Source organism: Perognathus longimembris, chromosome 10 (assembly GCF_023159225.1).
Source record: "Perognathus longimembris pacificus isolate PPM17 chromosome 10, ASM2315922v1, whole genome shotgun sequence".
In the NCBI taxonomy this organism is placed as follows: Eukaryota; Metazoa; Chordata; class Mammalia; order Rodentia; family Heteromyidae; genus Perognathus; species Perognathus longimembris.
In genome coordinates, this window is record NC_063170.1 from 37,161,416 (window position 1) to 37,177,568 (window position 16,153).

The window sequence follows — 16,153 nt, forward strand, 5'->3', positions numbered from 1 at the left end:
GTTTTATATAAGCAAAAGAAATTGCCAGGTGGTCTTTGTATTCTCATGGGTAGGTCTTTGGTAAGTTAAGTATGACTCTCATTGCTGAAACACTGGCCTCAGTGTCTGGTTCACAATAAACGTTACATGAATGCTTATTGGATGAATGGAGGCTGGATGGAGAGCAAAAGATTCTGACATACCACTTTTGTTTTATTATCATAGTTTGGCCAGAGTTTCTCTGTTTTATAAAAATTAATCAGTCTTTGAGTTTGATCCCAAGCTTTGAAGAAAATAGCTATGATTTGGATTTACAGAATATTTTCCTCCCTTGCTAAAATGATTAATACACTCAAATCATTGGAAATTGTTCGTATATACTTGGTAGAGTGGTAGAACCAGTAATCATGTGTTGTGTGAGTCATTGCTCTTTTATCTCTGTATAGGCTATCCTAGCCAGGACTTTGACTGGGCTGACTACCTCAAACAGTGTGGTGCTGAAGCTGCTCCCCAGAGGTGCTTCCCTCCGGTGAGACCCCTCACGACATTGCTTCCGGGATTCAGGACTGCTGTCCTTCACCTGCTTATCATGAAGTTACTTTCAAGTTAATCAATCACTCAAACCAGATACTTTGATTATAATAAAATGTCCACAGAAAAACACACTTATTGCAGAAAGTAGTTGGTTTGGTAGTTATGTTAATTACAAATTTGTAGTTTCATATTTTATTACTCTTTGAAATCATGTGAACTTGAAGCTTTATTTCCTAACTTGATGGTTCAGTAGTATGAAAAATGTTGACATATAAAACAGAACAATTAAGCTTGCTTGAAAATAACTTCTATCCAGATAATACTTATACGTATTTTAAAAAGGAAAATAGCAGTAATAAGTTTAGAATGTAGACCAATCCCTTTCAATAGCCTCTCTTTCTAGAAGGCATCACATCCTATTCTCTCTGTAATTCTGGCATTCATACTTCTTTCTAAAATGCATCTTTCTAAAGATAATATGCTGTCATCTTTTTTAAAAATTTTTATAATTTATTAAACAATTTTTTGACAAGGTGTTGTGCAAAAGGGGTACAGTTACATAATGAGTCAGTGTGTACATTTCTTGTGATATCTTACACCCTGTTTTTCTTTCCCTTCCCTAGGTCAGGTAGACATATATACATTACACAGTATACCAAAAACATATACAGTAGCCACGTGGCATACGCCAAAGGAAATTCACCTAGGGCTTTAAATGTAATGTCGACAATAGAGTTTGCTTATCCTTGTCTTATATGAATGTACATACATAGCTTTTGAGGTGTTGTGATCTACTGAGAGGTCTATTTTTGGCCTTTATATGTTGAGTATTTGTTTGGTTTTAGTTATATAATGTAGGGTCGCTGACCCAAACCTGTGGGAAATACCATTTGATAGGAAGTTTTTGGTTTCGCAGACATGGTCTCTACTGTCTCCCCCTCCCTCCACCTTAACAGTCATATATCAAGGAGATCATGTCCCTTTGTTTTCTGTGTTCTAGGCTTATCTTGCTCAACATTATTTGTTCAAGTTCTGACCATTTCCCTGCAAATAACAATATTTCACCATTCCTAATCGTTATGTAGTATTCCATTGTGTTTAGGTACTATATTTTTTGGATCCATTCATCTGTGGAAGGGCATCTGGGTTGTTTCCATATTTTGGCTATTGTGAATTGTGCAGCGATAAACATGGAAGTGCTGATGTCTTTTTGATATCTTGGGGCCTGTTGTTCAGGATAGATGCCTAGGAGTGGTATGGCTGGGTCATAGGCTATGTCTACGTTGAGCTTTTTGAGAAACCTCCATACTGTTCTCCAAAGTGGTTGTACTAATTTGCACTCCCACCAACAGTGGAGAAGGATTCCTCTTTCCCCGTGTCCCCTCCGGCATTTGTTGTTGCCTGAGTTCAGAGTATAGGCCATTCTAACTGGAGTGAGGTGGTATCTCAGGGTTGTTTTTATTTGCATTTCCTTTACTGCCAGGGATGTTGAACATTTCCTCATATGTTTCTTTGCCATTTTTATTTCTTCTCTTGTGAGGTCTCTGTTTAGCTCCTTTGCCCATTTCATAATTGGTTTATTGGTAAGCAAGGCCTTTTTGCATAAGGAATATTGATGTTTACAGAATTCTGTCTACATCAAGGCAACATATTTTCTGTACTTTCTGTTTTAAAAGATTTGAGCAGGGCTCATGCCTGTAATCCTAGCTACTCAGGGAGGCTGAGATCTGAGATCAAAGTTCAAAGCCAGCCCAGGGCTGGAGATCCTCCTGCTGGAGGGCTAGCAAGCTGGCCCACGCTGGCCCTCCTGGGGCCACGTGCTGTGTGTGCATTCTAGTGCTTCCTTTGGGGACGTGCTGCCCTGAGTTGTTGGAGGGTGCTTGTGCCCTCTCGCTAGTCTGCTGTGGGGGGCGGTATGCGTGGACCCCTGCAGGTTCAAGTGTCTGGGCGCGGGTTGGTGCCCACAGACTCTCTGTGCCTCCGCTGTGACGGCGGCGTGTGTTTGGGCCCAGGTGTCCCTGCTGGGCTGGTATTGCACATCAGCAAGCCTGTGATTGTTATTCAAAAGGTCGGCGAGGACCAGGCGCCTCAGGTGGGGTTCCAAGGCCTACCAGTCCCCGGGCCCCAGCTGGGGAGGGGGCGAGGCTGGTGCGGCCAGGTTCTGGCTCCTTAGCTGGGGCTTTGGGCTTCGCTCCGCCTCTGCTAGCTCCCATGTCCTCCCAGAGACTGTAGTGTCCTAGAGCCGCCAGATATCGGGCTCCTTTGTTCCCTCGGGGTAGGGTGGGGGAGGGAGGGAGCTCTAGCTTCTTTGTAGGGTTTGGGTCTCTGCTAGAGCTGGTCTCCCATTTGTGAGGGGTAATGGGGAACTTACTGGTCCTGGAATGTGTGTGTGTCCCGCGCTGCAGTGTGCTTCTCGGGGCTGGGGTGCTGGGGTATGGTGATTGGTCGTTTGGTGGTGGCGGTCCTGGCTCTCCCCGTTGGGCTCTCCCCGCCTGCGCCGCCCGGGGTCCCCTGCTGTCATTGTCTGTTCCCGGCTGTTGGGTCCCACACCTCCGGTCCCACGCCGCCGTCTGTCTCAGTTGGTCTGCGCTCCATCTGGGGTCTGTGGAACTCCTGCTGTCTGGACTCTGCACTCTTGGCATGATTTTTTGGCTGTTGCTTCTCTGGTCACTGACGGTCTGCGGTCCTGTTTGTCGGCGCCGGGTCCCCTTTCCCAGCCTTGGCCCTGTTTGGGCCGGGGTCGGTGGAGGAGGGGGCTGGGGGGGGGTACCCCGGAGATTTTTCCGGCTCCATGCAAGTTATAGGCTCTTCTTTTTTTGTTCTTTTTTTGTTTCCTGTGTTTCTCTGTTGCTTCTGGTTGTTGGGTTTGCTGGATTCTTGATGCGGTGTTGGGTGCTGGAGTTCCCAGCTCACTATTCGCTTGGAGTGAGTTGGGGTGCCTCCCTATTGTGACAGTGCCATCTTCCTCTCCCCCTTCTGCTGTCATCTTTTGAAGAATTAGTTTTAGACACTTAAATTGAGTCTATAATAATGATCACTTAGCTATTTGGTATTACTTTTCTCCCATCCTACCCATCTTATCTTGAGTTTTTACATTATTATGTGCATCCAGAATTCACAGCTGAGCTGAGCATGGAAGTATTTTATGATTATTTCCTTTTCCACTGGCCTTCATATTAATAATTTCTGTTTTGTTCATTTCTTAACTTTTTTTTTATTCCATTGCTACACCTCCCACACCTTGAAGCAGACTTTTGTTACTGTGTTCACGAAGGCAGTAATCACATTAGGAAATCATCATTCCTATAATTTTGTTAGAGACATCTTTTTAATAACAGTATTAAATCAAAATCAATTTGCATTTATTATGTGCCTCAGTTGGGATCATTTTTTGTGTGTGGTACTGGAATTTTGAACTTAGGGCCTTGCCCTTGCCTAGGCAGGTGCTCTCCCATGAAGAACATCCCTAGCCTATTTGCGTGTGTGTGTCTGTGTATCAGCACTTGCACATACATGGACACACACACAGAGGTACTAGGGCTTGAAATCCAGACTGTAGACTTTTGATCAGTTTTTTTCCCCTCATGGCTGGCAGGCACTTTACCACTTGAGCTACACCTCCATTTCTGGCTTTTTGTTGGTTTACTGGAGATAAGAGCATGCAAGATTTTTCTGCTTAGGTTTGCTTCAAGCCATGATTCTTGGATCTCACCTTCCTGCGTAGCTAGGATTCTAGGTATAAGCCACTATTGCCCAGCTGTAGAGTTTTATTTTTAAGTCTTATTTTATTAATTTCCACCCTAATTTTTTTTTTTGTCAGTTGTGGAGCTTGAACTCAGGGTTTGGGTGCTGTCCCTGAGCTCTTTTGAAGACTAGCACTCATCACTTTGAACCACTGCTCCAGTTTTTTGAGTGGTTATTTGGAGATAAGAGTCTCACAGGGGACTTTCCTGCCCAGGCTGGCTTTGAACCATAATCCTCAGATCTCAGCCCCTAGTAGCTAGGATTTCAGACTTGAGCTTCTAGTGCCCAGGTCTTCCCTGATCTTTACTATTTCTTTCCATTTGCTAGTTTGGAAGTTGACTGTAATTTTTCTTGGGGCTTAAAGTACATCATTAGTCTACTTTAGATGTATGTGCATTTGTGTATGTGTACGTGTGTGTGTTATTAGTGTTGCTTATGCTGTATCCCAAAGGTTGTATTTCATTAAATGCATATTTCTTCAATGATCCACTGGTCATTCAACAATGTTGTTCGATATCTGTGTGTTTAAATAACTTCTGTAGTTTCTTTTGCTGTTTTTAGGAACTTTTGAATTTCCCAATGTATTTCTTCGGTGACCTATAGATCATTCAACAATGTGTTTTTCATTCTTTGTGGTTCTATTTTCTGTTCTTTTCTTTGCTATTGAGTTTCAGTTTTATTTCATTTTGATCTTGTAGACTATAGAAAGCTATTTTTTGTTTTCTTATATTTGTCAAGCTTGCTCTATGTCCTAAAATATGCTCTGTTTTGGAGAAAGTTCATAGGCTGCTGAGAAAAATATTCGGGCTAGATGAAATTGTCTGCAGCTGTCTATTAAGTTCATTTTGTATCTGGTGTAATATATTATGATATTTCTTTTTTATTTTTTTTGTTTGGATGGTCCATATATTGGATAGCCTCCCCTTATTACTGTATTTAGGTAGATTCACCTATTTTTGATAAACTAGCAGTTTCAAGAGCTCATCCTAGATTTTAGCTTATAAAGTATTTCTCTGCTGTTTCATCTATCCTGTTAGATTTATATCTTAAAAACAAAATAAAGAGAAGCTTTTTGTTTTTAGTTTTGGTCTGATGTTGGGGGTTGAATCCAGGGCTTTGCACATGTTAAGCATATAGAACCATTAAGTCAAATTCCAGTTCCTCATTATTGATGGTTTTAAAGAAGCCACAATGAGAGATTGAGTTGTACTAAAGTGGTATACTATGGCTTGCCCAGCATGTACAGGGGTCTGGATTGGATCCTCAGTACTGTACAAAAACAAAAACAAAAAAACCTTAAGTAAGTAAATAAACTCCCATCTATTATCTACAATTAAAAAGAAAAAAGAAAAAAAAACACAAAAATCCAGAATTGGAGGTGTGTCTCAGTAGTTAGGGTGTCTGCTGTGACCAAAAACACTGAGTGAGAGTTAGAGGCCCTAAGTTCAAGCCCAGTACTGGAAGATACTTTTTTAAAAAAAAATTTTTTTTTGAGAAATGGAGAAGAATGACAGAAGAGGTAACATTAATCAAGATGCATTGTATTCAGAAACTGGTATGTCAAGTGGCAACTCCTTTGTACAACTACTTAAAGATAATTAAAAATACTTTCAATGAGTTATCAAAAAGGAAATCAAACACAGATACTCAATTTTGACCCAGAAGTTGCAGTTTTTATAACGTCATTCTTTTCTTCATATGCATTTTAAAATAATCCTGGCTGCCTTGTATGCTAGAGATACAAAGCTGAACTGGCAAACTTATTGCATAGGTGGAGCCCTCTGAAGGAAGGGAATGAACTGACAGGGGTTGAGGGACACTTCAACAGACAGAGCCTTTCGGGTATTATTTCATTACTATCTTGTAATAATTCATCTAGACAGATGCTCTCAACTTCAAACTATAGATGAGGAACCATAGAGCAATATGCAGGAATGTCTGACTTAAACATTATAATAGCCTGGCACTGATTAGTCAAACATGTAATCCTAGCTACTCAGGAGAGAGTTAAGAAAGTCCAGTAAACTTTTTATCTCCAATTAATGACCAAAGTGCCAGAAGTGGAAGAGTACCAGCCTTGAGCAAAAAAGCTTAGGAATAGCATTCAGGCTCTGGGTTCAAGCCCCAGTACTAGCACCAAAAAAAAAAAAAAAAAAAAAGAAGAAGAAGAAGAAGAAAGACTATACTGCCTCTAACACCAAAAAAGACAACAGACATTTTCCCTTTCCTCGCTAAAAAGGAGAACAACATTTTTTTTTGGGGGGGGGGTCATTTGTGATACTTGAACTCAGAGCCCGGGCACTGTCCCTGAGCTCTTTTGCTCAAGGCTAGTACTCTACCACTTGAGCCACAGCTCCACTTCTGGTTTTCTGGTGGTTAATTGGAGATACGAGTTTCATGGACTTTCCTGCCTTAGCTGGCTTTGAACTGAGATCCTCAGATATCAGCCTCCTGAGTAGCTAGGATTACAGGTGTGAGCCACCAGTGCCTGGCAGAAGATCTTTAAAAAGAAAAAACAATACCAAAATGAATATTAACTAATTTTAGCTATATGTATATGCACAGCAATATAGTGTCAATGTATAATGAAAAATTAACAAAATCACATGGAAGTTGGTACAGTTTTCCTGGGAGAATCACAAGCATTTCTCCATATTTGGTGTTAGAGGATTCTCTGTACTTTTCAGAACAACATTTTAAGATCAAAGTTCCAGGCCACCCTAGGCAGAAAATTTAGACAGACATGGCAACAGAAGAAGCTGGGGGTGGTGGCTTGCGCTGTCATCCTGGCTACAGTGGGAAGCATAAAGCCCTGCAGGAAGTAGAACACTGTCTCAAAAATAGTGAGTGTGTAAAGGGCTAGAGGTATGTCTTAGCAGTAGAGCTCATGCCTAATAAGCATGAATCCTTGAGTTCAAACCCTAGTGGGGTAAAATAAATAATAAAGCCAATAGCTTTAAAGCAGACCTGCAGATTAAATAGTACTTGAAAAAAAGCATATTAATTAATACTGAGTGATTAATCCAATCAATAGATTTGATTCACTTATTTTCTAGTCAATTTCTGAGCATGACTTTAAGGAGAACATGAAGCTTGAGGCAGTCAATCCTCTTCTTCCTGAAGAAGTGTGCATTGCCACCATCACTGCAGTAAGAGGCTCCTACCTATGGCTCCAGTTGGAGGGTAAGTGCCAGTGCCCCCGAGCAATTTCCTGTGGCCACTTTCTTTTGCTACTCCTGTTTACTTTTGTGATTTGTTAACCCAATGGACTAGTTAAGTAATCTTGTTTAAAGACTGAAAATACAGTATCCTAAACTAAAATTTTATTTTCTTGTCCTCTCACCTGACTATTAGGAAATTAATGAGTCCCCTATTTTATAGAATAATTTAAAAAGCATAATTTTGTTAGGAACAAAATAAATGAGCATGAATATCAATACGTGGCTTAATGAAGAGATGATATCTTGGTTTTCCCAAATAAAAAGAACCAAAAAGAATATAAAATAGTAATGCTCTATTTTCTCAGGACAGTACTCAGTGGTGGATTTGTGGATGGAAGTCTGTGAGTGCTCAGTGCTTTAGCTACTCTGTGTGCCTATTTTCCTTTTTATCCTGCTGCCAGAAGTCATGCTCTGACAATTTCTGGTTAGTAGAATTGGTACTTAATGCATATGTGAAGGACAGTATTAAATATTGACTTTTGTGCAACCTCTCCTATGCAACTAGCCAGATTATTTCCTGATTTGATAACTGTTCTACTTTTAGGCTTATCTCAGAGTTCAAAGAAACTAATATTCTTTTCAAATAGAACTGACAATGCCTGTTAGTTTCTAGTAATTTCAAGGACCTACACTATTTCTTAGCCATCTGAGTGATACTAGTGGTGCTTCGTTGTTGTCGCCTCATTAAAGATTGCCCTGTCTACTCATTGCCTGTTTTGATCCTTATCCTTACACATATACTGGAGACTACTTATTTTTTATACTGCTTACCATATTTGAAAAAGTATGACTTCTGAGAAAGATATTTATCAAAACTCTTACATCTGAATGATTACAAAAGTAGAACATTGTTTAGAAAGACATCTATGAAAGAGGCTGTTTTAATGGTCTTAAAGTTTTGTTTTCTTTTTATTTGTTTTATTTTAAAATCTTAACAGGTTCTAAAAAGCCTATACCTGAATGTATTGTGAGTGTGGACTCCATGGATATATTTCCTCTGGGCTGGTGTGAAACCAATGGCCATCCCTTCAGTACTCCTCGAAGGGCACGAGGTATTTGTCTGTTTCTGGATTACAGGGTAGATTGTTAAATGATCTATTGTATCTCATACCAATTACTATGTGAGAAATAAAAAAAAAGCACATTCTCCTTATCTGTTTCTTCATAGGAAATTACTTATTGCAAAAAACAATAATTCTTAAGTTTCGGTGGGCAGTGTGTGTGGGCTCAACTTACTTGAATTCTATGGACCCAGCTTTCTCATATGCTGCAGTGAAAGTACCAGTCAGGATAGGCATCAACACAGGGCTCAGCTGGGGAAGATCTGCCAGGTTTAGTCAGATCTTAGTCCATTCTGGCTATTATAACAAAACACTATAGATTAATTTGTAAATAATAGAAATTATGTTTCTATTTCCATTGTGAACTACAAAGTCTTAAGAGCAATCAATGTGTTGGACAGTTTTACTTTCTGTTGAGGCCCCATTTTGTTGTTCATATATGAAGGCTTCTTTCTGTATCTTCATATGCCAAACTAGACTGTTAGCCAGGCATGGTAACTCAGCTTCTCATTCCAACTACTTGGAAGGCAAAGGTAGGAGGACTGTGTTTTAAGGCTGTCCTGACAAAAAACTTAGCAAGATCCTCTCTCAAATCAACAAGCCAGGCATGGTGAATCATGCCTATAATTCCAGCTACGTAGGAAATATAGATAGGAAAATTGTAGTCCACAGCTTGTCCAGATAAAAATCATAAGACCCTAGCTGAAAAATAACTGAAGCAAATAGGCTGGGCAAATGGGAGTGTGCCTCAAGCAGAAGAAGCCCTGAATTAAAATTCTAATTCTGTGTTTTCCTTCATATTACCTTCCTTTTTTACTAAAACCTAATCAGGTTTCAGAAGAATTTTGGGAAGCAAAGACATTCAGACAATAATAGCAGCAGAAATGTATTTTCATTGTTGTTGGAGTGAGGACCTCAGCTCCTTGCTGACTGTTACCTGAAGGCTTCCCTTAGTTATTTCCCAAGTGGATCGCTCCATAGGACAGCTCACAGCATGGCAGTTGGCTTCTATAAGAATGAGAAAGTGAAAGAGCAAAAGAAATGAAGAAGATGGAAGCAGTCTTTTAGCAACCTAATCTTGAAAGTCACTTCTTATCCTCCCACTTAAAAAAAAAATAAAAGCTATTGTTATTAAGCAGCTATACAAAGGGACTACAATTCTGTAAGTCTGATTATGAGCACAATGCTTCCTGGTCAATGTCACCCATCTATTATTCTCCCCATTTTCCCCCTCCCATCCCTATCTTCACCCCCCCCCCCACTTCTTTTAAAGCAGTTTTTAAAAAACACAATTAAACATACTATGAAATTTTCTCTTATAAAATATACAGTTCAATAGTTTTAGTAGACCTACAGTATTGTACAATTAAGAACATTTGTTGTAATTTAAGAACATTTTCTTCACCTACAAAAGAGACTACAAAGCCATTAACAGCCAATCCCTCCTTTCTAGGCAATCACGAATCTAGTTTTTGTGTCCTTGTGTTAGACCATTCATCTAAATGGAATCATACAAGGGGGAGATATTGACCAAGATACAGTGTATTCATAAACTGCTTTGATAAATGACACCTCCTTTGTATAACTACTAAAGGTAACCAATAAAACCCCAAAAATAAATAAATGGAATCACACAGTATGTGGTCTTTTATAACTGCCTTGGTATAACTTCAAGAATTCATCTGTGTTGTACCTATCAGTAATATTCCTTTATATAACTAATAATATTTCATTATATGGCTGCACAATTTGTGTACTTCCTAGTTGATGAACATTTGGGTTGCTTCCAGTTGATTACTGTTATGGCCAATGTTGCTGTGAACATTAGTGCACAAATTCTGATTAGGACATATGCTTTCATTTCTATATTGAGGAGTGGAATTGTAGGTCATTGGCAGTGCTGTGTTTATTCTTTTCCAGAGCAGTATGTTACATTGTACCCGTGGCTATGAAACTTGAGTTGCTATACACTCACCAGTTGTTGTCTACTTATGTCTGTTTGGATTTTGATAGCCATATGAAATGGTCTCATTTTACAGTTTTGATTTGCATTTCCTGAATGATTAGTGATGTGAAGCATGTTTTCATATGCTTTATTAGCCACAAGTATATCTTCTGTGGAAAAATGTGATCTTTTGCCTCTTTTTAAATTGGGTTATTTATCCTTTCATTACTGAGTTGTAGGGAATTATTTTTATATTCTAAATATCGGTCTATCAAATATATAGTTTATATTTTCTCCCATTTGTAGGTAGTCTTTAACTCTTTTTACATGCTTTTAATTTTTGTTTAGTCTACTTCATCTGTTTTTCTATTGCCTCTGTTCTTGATGTTATATTTAAGAAATTAGTGATAAACCAAATTGTGAATATTTTCTTATATGTAAAAGTTTATTGTTTTACCTCTTACATTTAGATCTTTGATCTGATTTGAGTTAATTTTTGTTTATGATGTTTTCCTAGCTCCCCATATTGAAGACTCTCCCTCCTCTATTCAATGGTCCTTAGCGTTCTGGTCAAGTCAATTTTTCTTTTGGATTCTTAACTTTGTTTAGGATGTACTCATAGGAATTTTTTGACCTAGAGAGCCCTGGGAACAATACATTTGTTTTTTGTATAAAGACCCCCCACCTATTGAGTTTAGATATTCAGACACATAAACCCTAATATATAGTACTTGCCAGTTATGCCTACATAGAACTAAATATTAAATATGCTGATAGAAGCTTAATATGTATATTACTTTTCCTTAGTTAAACTTTTTTTCTTTGGCATTTTCTCTCTTCTAACAGTACATAAACAAAGGAAAATTGCAGTGGTTCAACCAGAAAAACAGTAAGTAATGTAATAGAATATCTGAACCGTCGAAGTTTGAATGTGAGAATGTACAAGGAAAAAATTAACTATTTCAGAGAGTATAATTTCTCATATTTTATTTTCCCAAATGTAAGCATAGTCTTTTCATTCAAATTTCATAGTTTCGGGGGCTGGGGATATGGCCTAGTGGCAAGAGAGCCTGCCTTGTATACATGAGGCCCTGGGTTCGATTCCCCAGCACCACATATACAGAAAACGGCCAGAAGTGGCGCTGTGGCTCAAGTGGCAGAGTGCTAGCCTTGAGCAAAAAGAAGCCAGGGACAGTGCTCAGGCCCTGAGTCCAAGGCCTAGGACTGGCCAAAAAAAAGAAAAAAAAAGAAAATTTGATAGTTTCTATACTACTCCTTACAGTTTATGAATTTTCTAAAATTGCATTATATACAAAAGGGCAAAGTGCATTCTCAAAATGTTCCCCAAATTGAGTTTTCTTTGGTATTCACATCTTGAAGTCATTTGAATGAATGAAAGGAGATGAGTCCCCTAATACTTGTGAAAGAAGAGAAAAAAATATAAATTGGGAATTATTTAATTATGATATCTTAAGCTAAAAGACAACTCTTAAAAGAAAACACACTCTACTGGGCACAAGTGAAAGTGACTTAAGACTATAATCATAGATATTCAGGATATATTCTGATGATCACAGTTCAAAGCCAGCCGGAGCTGGAATTTATGAGACTCTTATCTCCAGGAAATTACCAGAAAATAGAGGTCAAGCCACAGCTCAAGTGGTAGAGCACCAGCCTTGAGTGAAAAAGCTAAGGACGGTGCCCTTACCCTGAGTTCTAGTCCCAGTACCAACACAAAAAAAGAAAACAGAGAATAAAAGACATGCTCTGAAGAGTGGCTTTGTTCTGAGCTGGAAACTCTTTGTACCATACTTTCACATGTAGCTTTTAAGAAGCAGTGAATTGGTTGTACCTGCAAATTTTAAGAATGCAAAGGTTCAGGGCTGGGAATATGGCCTAGTGGCAAGAGTGCTTGACATGAAGCCCTGGGTTCGATTCCCCAGCACCACATATATAGAAAACGGCCAGAAGTGGTGCTGTGGCTCAAGTGGCAGAGTGCTAGCCTGAGCAAAAGGAAGCTAGGGACAGTGCTCAGGCCTTGAGTTCAAGGCCCAGGACTGGCAAGAAAAAAAGAATGCAAAAGTTCACCTGGGCATCAGTGGCATATGCCTCTAATCCTAAACTGTTCAGGAGGCTGAGATCTGTGGATTGCAGTTCAAAGCCAGCCCAGGCAGAAAAGTCCATGGGATGTTTATCTCCAATTAACACTAGCCTTAAGCACAAAAGCTCAAGGACAGTGTCCAGGCCCTAAAGACTGGCACGGAGAAAAAGGTTTTGTATATATATGTGTGTTTTAAAACATTGGGTCTTTAAATCAATATTAGTCAGATTTAACTACCATAACATAATACTGTACTTGGTGGCTTAGACCACAGAAATTTATTTTCCTGTATTGTGGGGGCTAGAAAAATAGGTTTTATTTTATTTTATTTTTGTGGCATTATTGGAATCTGAACTCAGCCTCATGCTTGCAAGGCAAGCACTCATCATATCAGCCCTTTACCCCTTTCTGCTTTAGTTATTTTTCAGATAAGGTGTGTGTGTGTGTGTGTGTGTGTGTGCATGCGTGCGTCCTGGGGCTTGAACTCAGGGCCTGGGCACTGTCCCTGAGCTTTTCCACTGAAGGCTAGCACTCTACTACTTGAGCCACAGCTCCACTTCCAGATTTTTTGGTGATTAGAGATTTTTTTTTTTAATCTCATGAACTTTCCTTTGAATTTTGATTTTTATACCTCAGCCTCCTAAGTAGATAGGATTACTGAAACAAGCCACCATTGCTCACAGGTCTTGGGTTTTTTGTCAGGACCAATCTGGACAGTAATCCTTCCACAGATCTGGGCCAACAGTTTATTGGGTGATATGGGGTCTTGCTAACTTTTTGCTAGGACTGGTTTTAAATCATACTCCTCTCAATATTCCCCTGCCAAGTAGCTGGGATTACAGACATGAGCCACCATGCCCAGCCCTAAAAGGCTATGTACTCAAGATTGAAATGATGCCCGGTTTGGTTCTGGTGAGGACTCTCCTCTGGCTTACTGATCACTACCGTCTGGCAATATCCTCCTATGGCAATGATGGTCCTCGCCCCCTTTTCACCCTCTTCTTAGAAGATCAGCAATAGTATCAGATTCTGTCCTTATGACCTCACTTCATCTTATCCAAAGCTTTAGTCAGGAAGTATTCTCAAATAAATTAACCTTTTTGGATGAAGAATAAGATTTTTTGTTTGTTTTTGGCAGTACTAATATTTGAATTCAGGGCCCTTGGGCTTGCTAGATAGGGCGTTCTACCACTTGAGCCATTCCTCCAGTCCTTTTTGCTTTAGATATTTTTCAGATAGAGTCTCAGATTTATGCTTGGCCAGCTCAGTTCACAATTCTTCTATTTGTACTTCCCACATAGGTGGGATGTTAGGTACATGCCACCAACCCTCTAGCTCTTATTGATTGAAATAGTCTCTGTACTCTTTGACAAGACTATCCTAGTACTCTCAAAGTCTACATCCTGAGTAGCTAGAATTACAAGCATGAGCCACCATTCCTGGCTTCTTTTTTAACTAATTTATATAGGTGACATTGGGATTTGAACTCATGACCCCACTAGAGTGCATCCCTACTAGTGTGACACCCCTAACTAGCCCTTTTGCTTTAGTTAATTTTTAGATAGGGTCTCACACTTTTGTTTGGACAGACCTTATGATCTCATATTTGCCTCCTGAGAAACTGGGGTTACAGACAGTGGCTTATCACACACAGCTGATTTTTTTTAAATTTACTTTATTGTTGTAATAGGGGTGATATACAGAGGGGTTACATTTATATGAATTAGGTAATAAGTACATTTCCTTTTGTATAGTGTCATCTTTTCCCTCATTCTCTCCCATTCCCTCCCTCCCATCTCTACTCATGAGTTGTATACAGGTGTGTGTGTGTGTGTGTGTGTGTGTGTGTGTGTGGTGTGTGTGTGGTGTGTGTGTGTGTGTGTGTTTTAAGTTTTGGAGTTGATAAAAAAATTCTACATAAAAAGTGTTTCTATTGAAAAAATGAATCGTTTATTTGCTAAGAGTTCTGAATGTAAGAGTTGGGTACTAGTGTTCACACCTATAATCTTAGCTACTCAGAAGGTTGAAATCTGAGGGTTGCAGTTCAGATCTAATACCTATACATAAATAACCCAGTTAATCAGCAAAAAGCCAGAAATGGGGTTCAAGTGGTAGAGTGCCAGTTATGAACATAAAAGCCAAGTAAGAATGAGGAGCCCTAAGTCAAAAATGAATGAATGAATGAATGAATGAATGAATGAATAAATAAATAAATAAATAAATAAATAAATAAATAAGGAGGGTCTGGAAATAAGACTCAAATGTGGTAAAGTGCCTACCTGACAAGCTGAACTTCAAATTCCAGTACCATAAAAACAAAGCAAATAACAGAAAATAACCACACAAGAAATGTTATAATCTTACAGTCATAATTTTATAATCTTATACACATGAAAATGTGATATTTTAACACTGTTGATAAATTGTCTTTTGGCTCATTTATCTCTATATGTACTTTTTTTTTTTTTTTGGTCAGTCCTGGGGCTTGAACTCAGGGCTTGAGTACTGTCCCTGGCTTCTTTTTGCTCAAGGCTAGCACTCTACCACTTGAGCCACAACGCCACTTCTGGCTTTTTCTATATATGTGGTGCTGAGCCAGGACTTCATGTATACGAGGCAAGCACTCTACCCCTAGGCATATTCCCAGCCCCTGTATGTAATTTTAAAAGCAATTTCTATTTTAAAACTGTATGATGAAGGAAGAACTTTTTATTTTAGATTTCTTAGATTTGAAGGGAACTTAACTTTCATACTTTTTTTGTATTAGAGATGATCTCACTATTTTGCTTTGTTTACTTTACCCAGAGTCCTGTCCTCAAGGACTGTCCATGAGGGCCTGAAGAGTCAGGAGCTGAACTCCACAGATTCAGGTATAAGCATTTGTGATCTTACGGAAAAGAAGACCACCCCAGTTGCTTTTAGTGGACTGTTTTGAAAATAACTTACTGAATATATTGACTTATTGAATGTGACATCTTCCTTCGAGAATCTTGATTCTTGTGACATTAGAATTTTAATTGTGTTATTATAAATGTCAATGCTGATATTTCTACGCATTTCCAATTCATACTGTTCTTTACTGATCATTCGCTATGTGCCCAGGGCTGCAAAAGTCAATTATTACCACCATTGACTTTAGATAAAGAGGCTTTCTAGATAATACTTTTTTATTTTTTTGGCCCTGGAGCTTGAACTCTGTCCCTGGGCTTCTTCTGCTCAAGTGTAGCACTCTACCACTTGAGCCACAGTGTGACTTCCAGCTTTTTCTTAGTAATTTATTTGAGATAAGACATTTCTGCCCAGGCTAGCTTCGAACTGCAATCTTCAGAGTAGCTAAGACTAAGCATGAGCCACTGGTACCTGGCTGGTGCTCTTTCTTAACTAGGTGTGGTTTATTATTTTAACCCCTTTTTATAATGTACTTTATAAATGAATTTTACAATTAAATAGAGGACTAGATTTGTGATTATTGCTGATAAATGAGACACCGATTCTTGTTGTAGTAGGTTAAGTACTGTTTGTTGGCTATGTAACTAATTCATAGCATCTTGGTTGTGGATGTTGAAGC

The 16,153-nt window shown here is 39.0% G+C and overlaps 1 protein-coding gene across 3 annotated transcripts in view; it reads left to right on the top strand.

Moving 5' to 3' along the window:
• Positions 1-16,153, top strand: part of Sfmbt1 (Scm like with four mbt domains 1) — a 128,147-nt gene that overhangs the window by 94,742 nt on the left and 17,252 nt on the right. For all 3 annotated transcript variants that reach the window (XM_048355836.1, XM_048355835.1, XM_048355834.1), the window contains 5 exons: positions 426-508; positions 7,314-7,440; positions 8,417-8,530; positions 11,331-11,373; positions 15,391-15,455. In XM_048355836.1, coding sequence (XP_048211793.1) covers positions 426-508; positions 7,314-7,440; positions 8,417-8,530; positions 11,331-11,373; positions 15,391-15,455 — 432 coding nt within the window. The remainder of the gene's footprint in view (positions 1-425; positions 509-7,313; positions 7,441-8,416; positions 8,531-11,330; positions 11,374-15,390; positions 15,456-16,153) is intronic.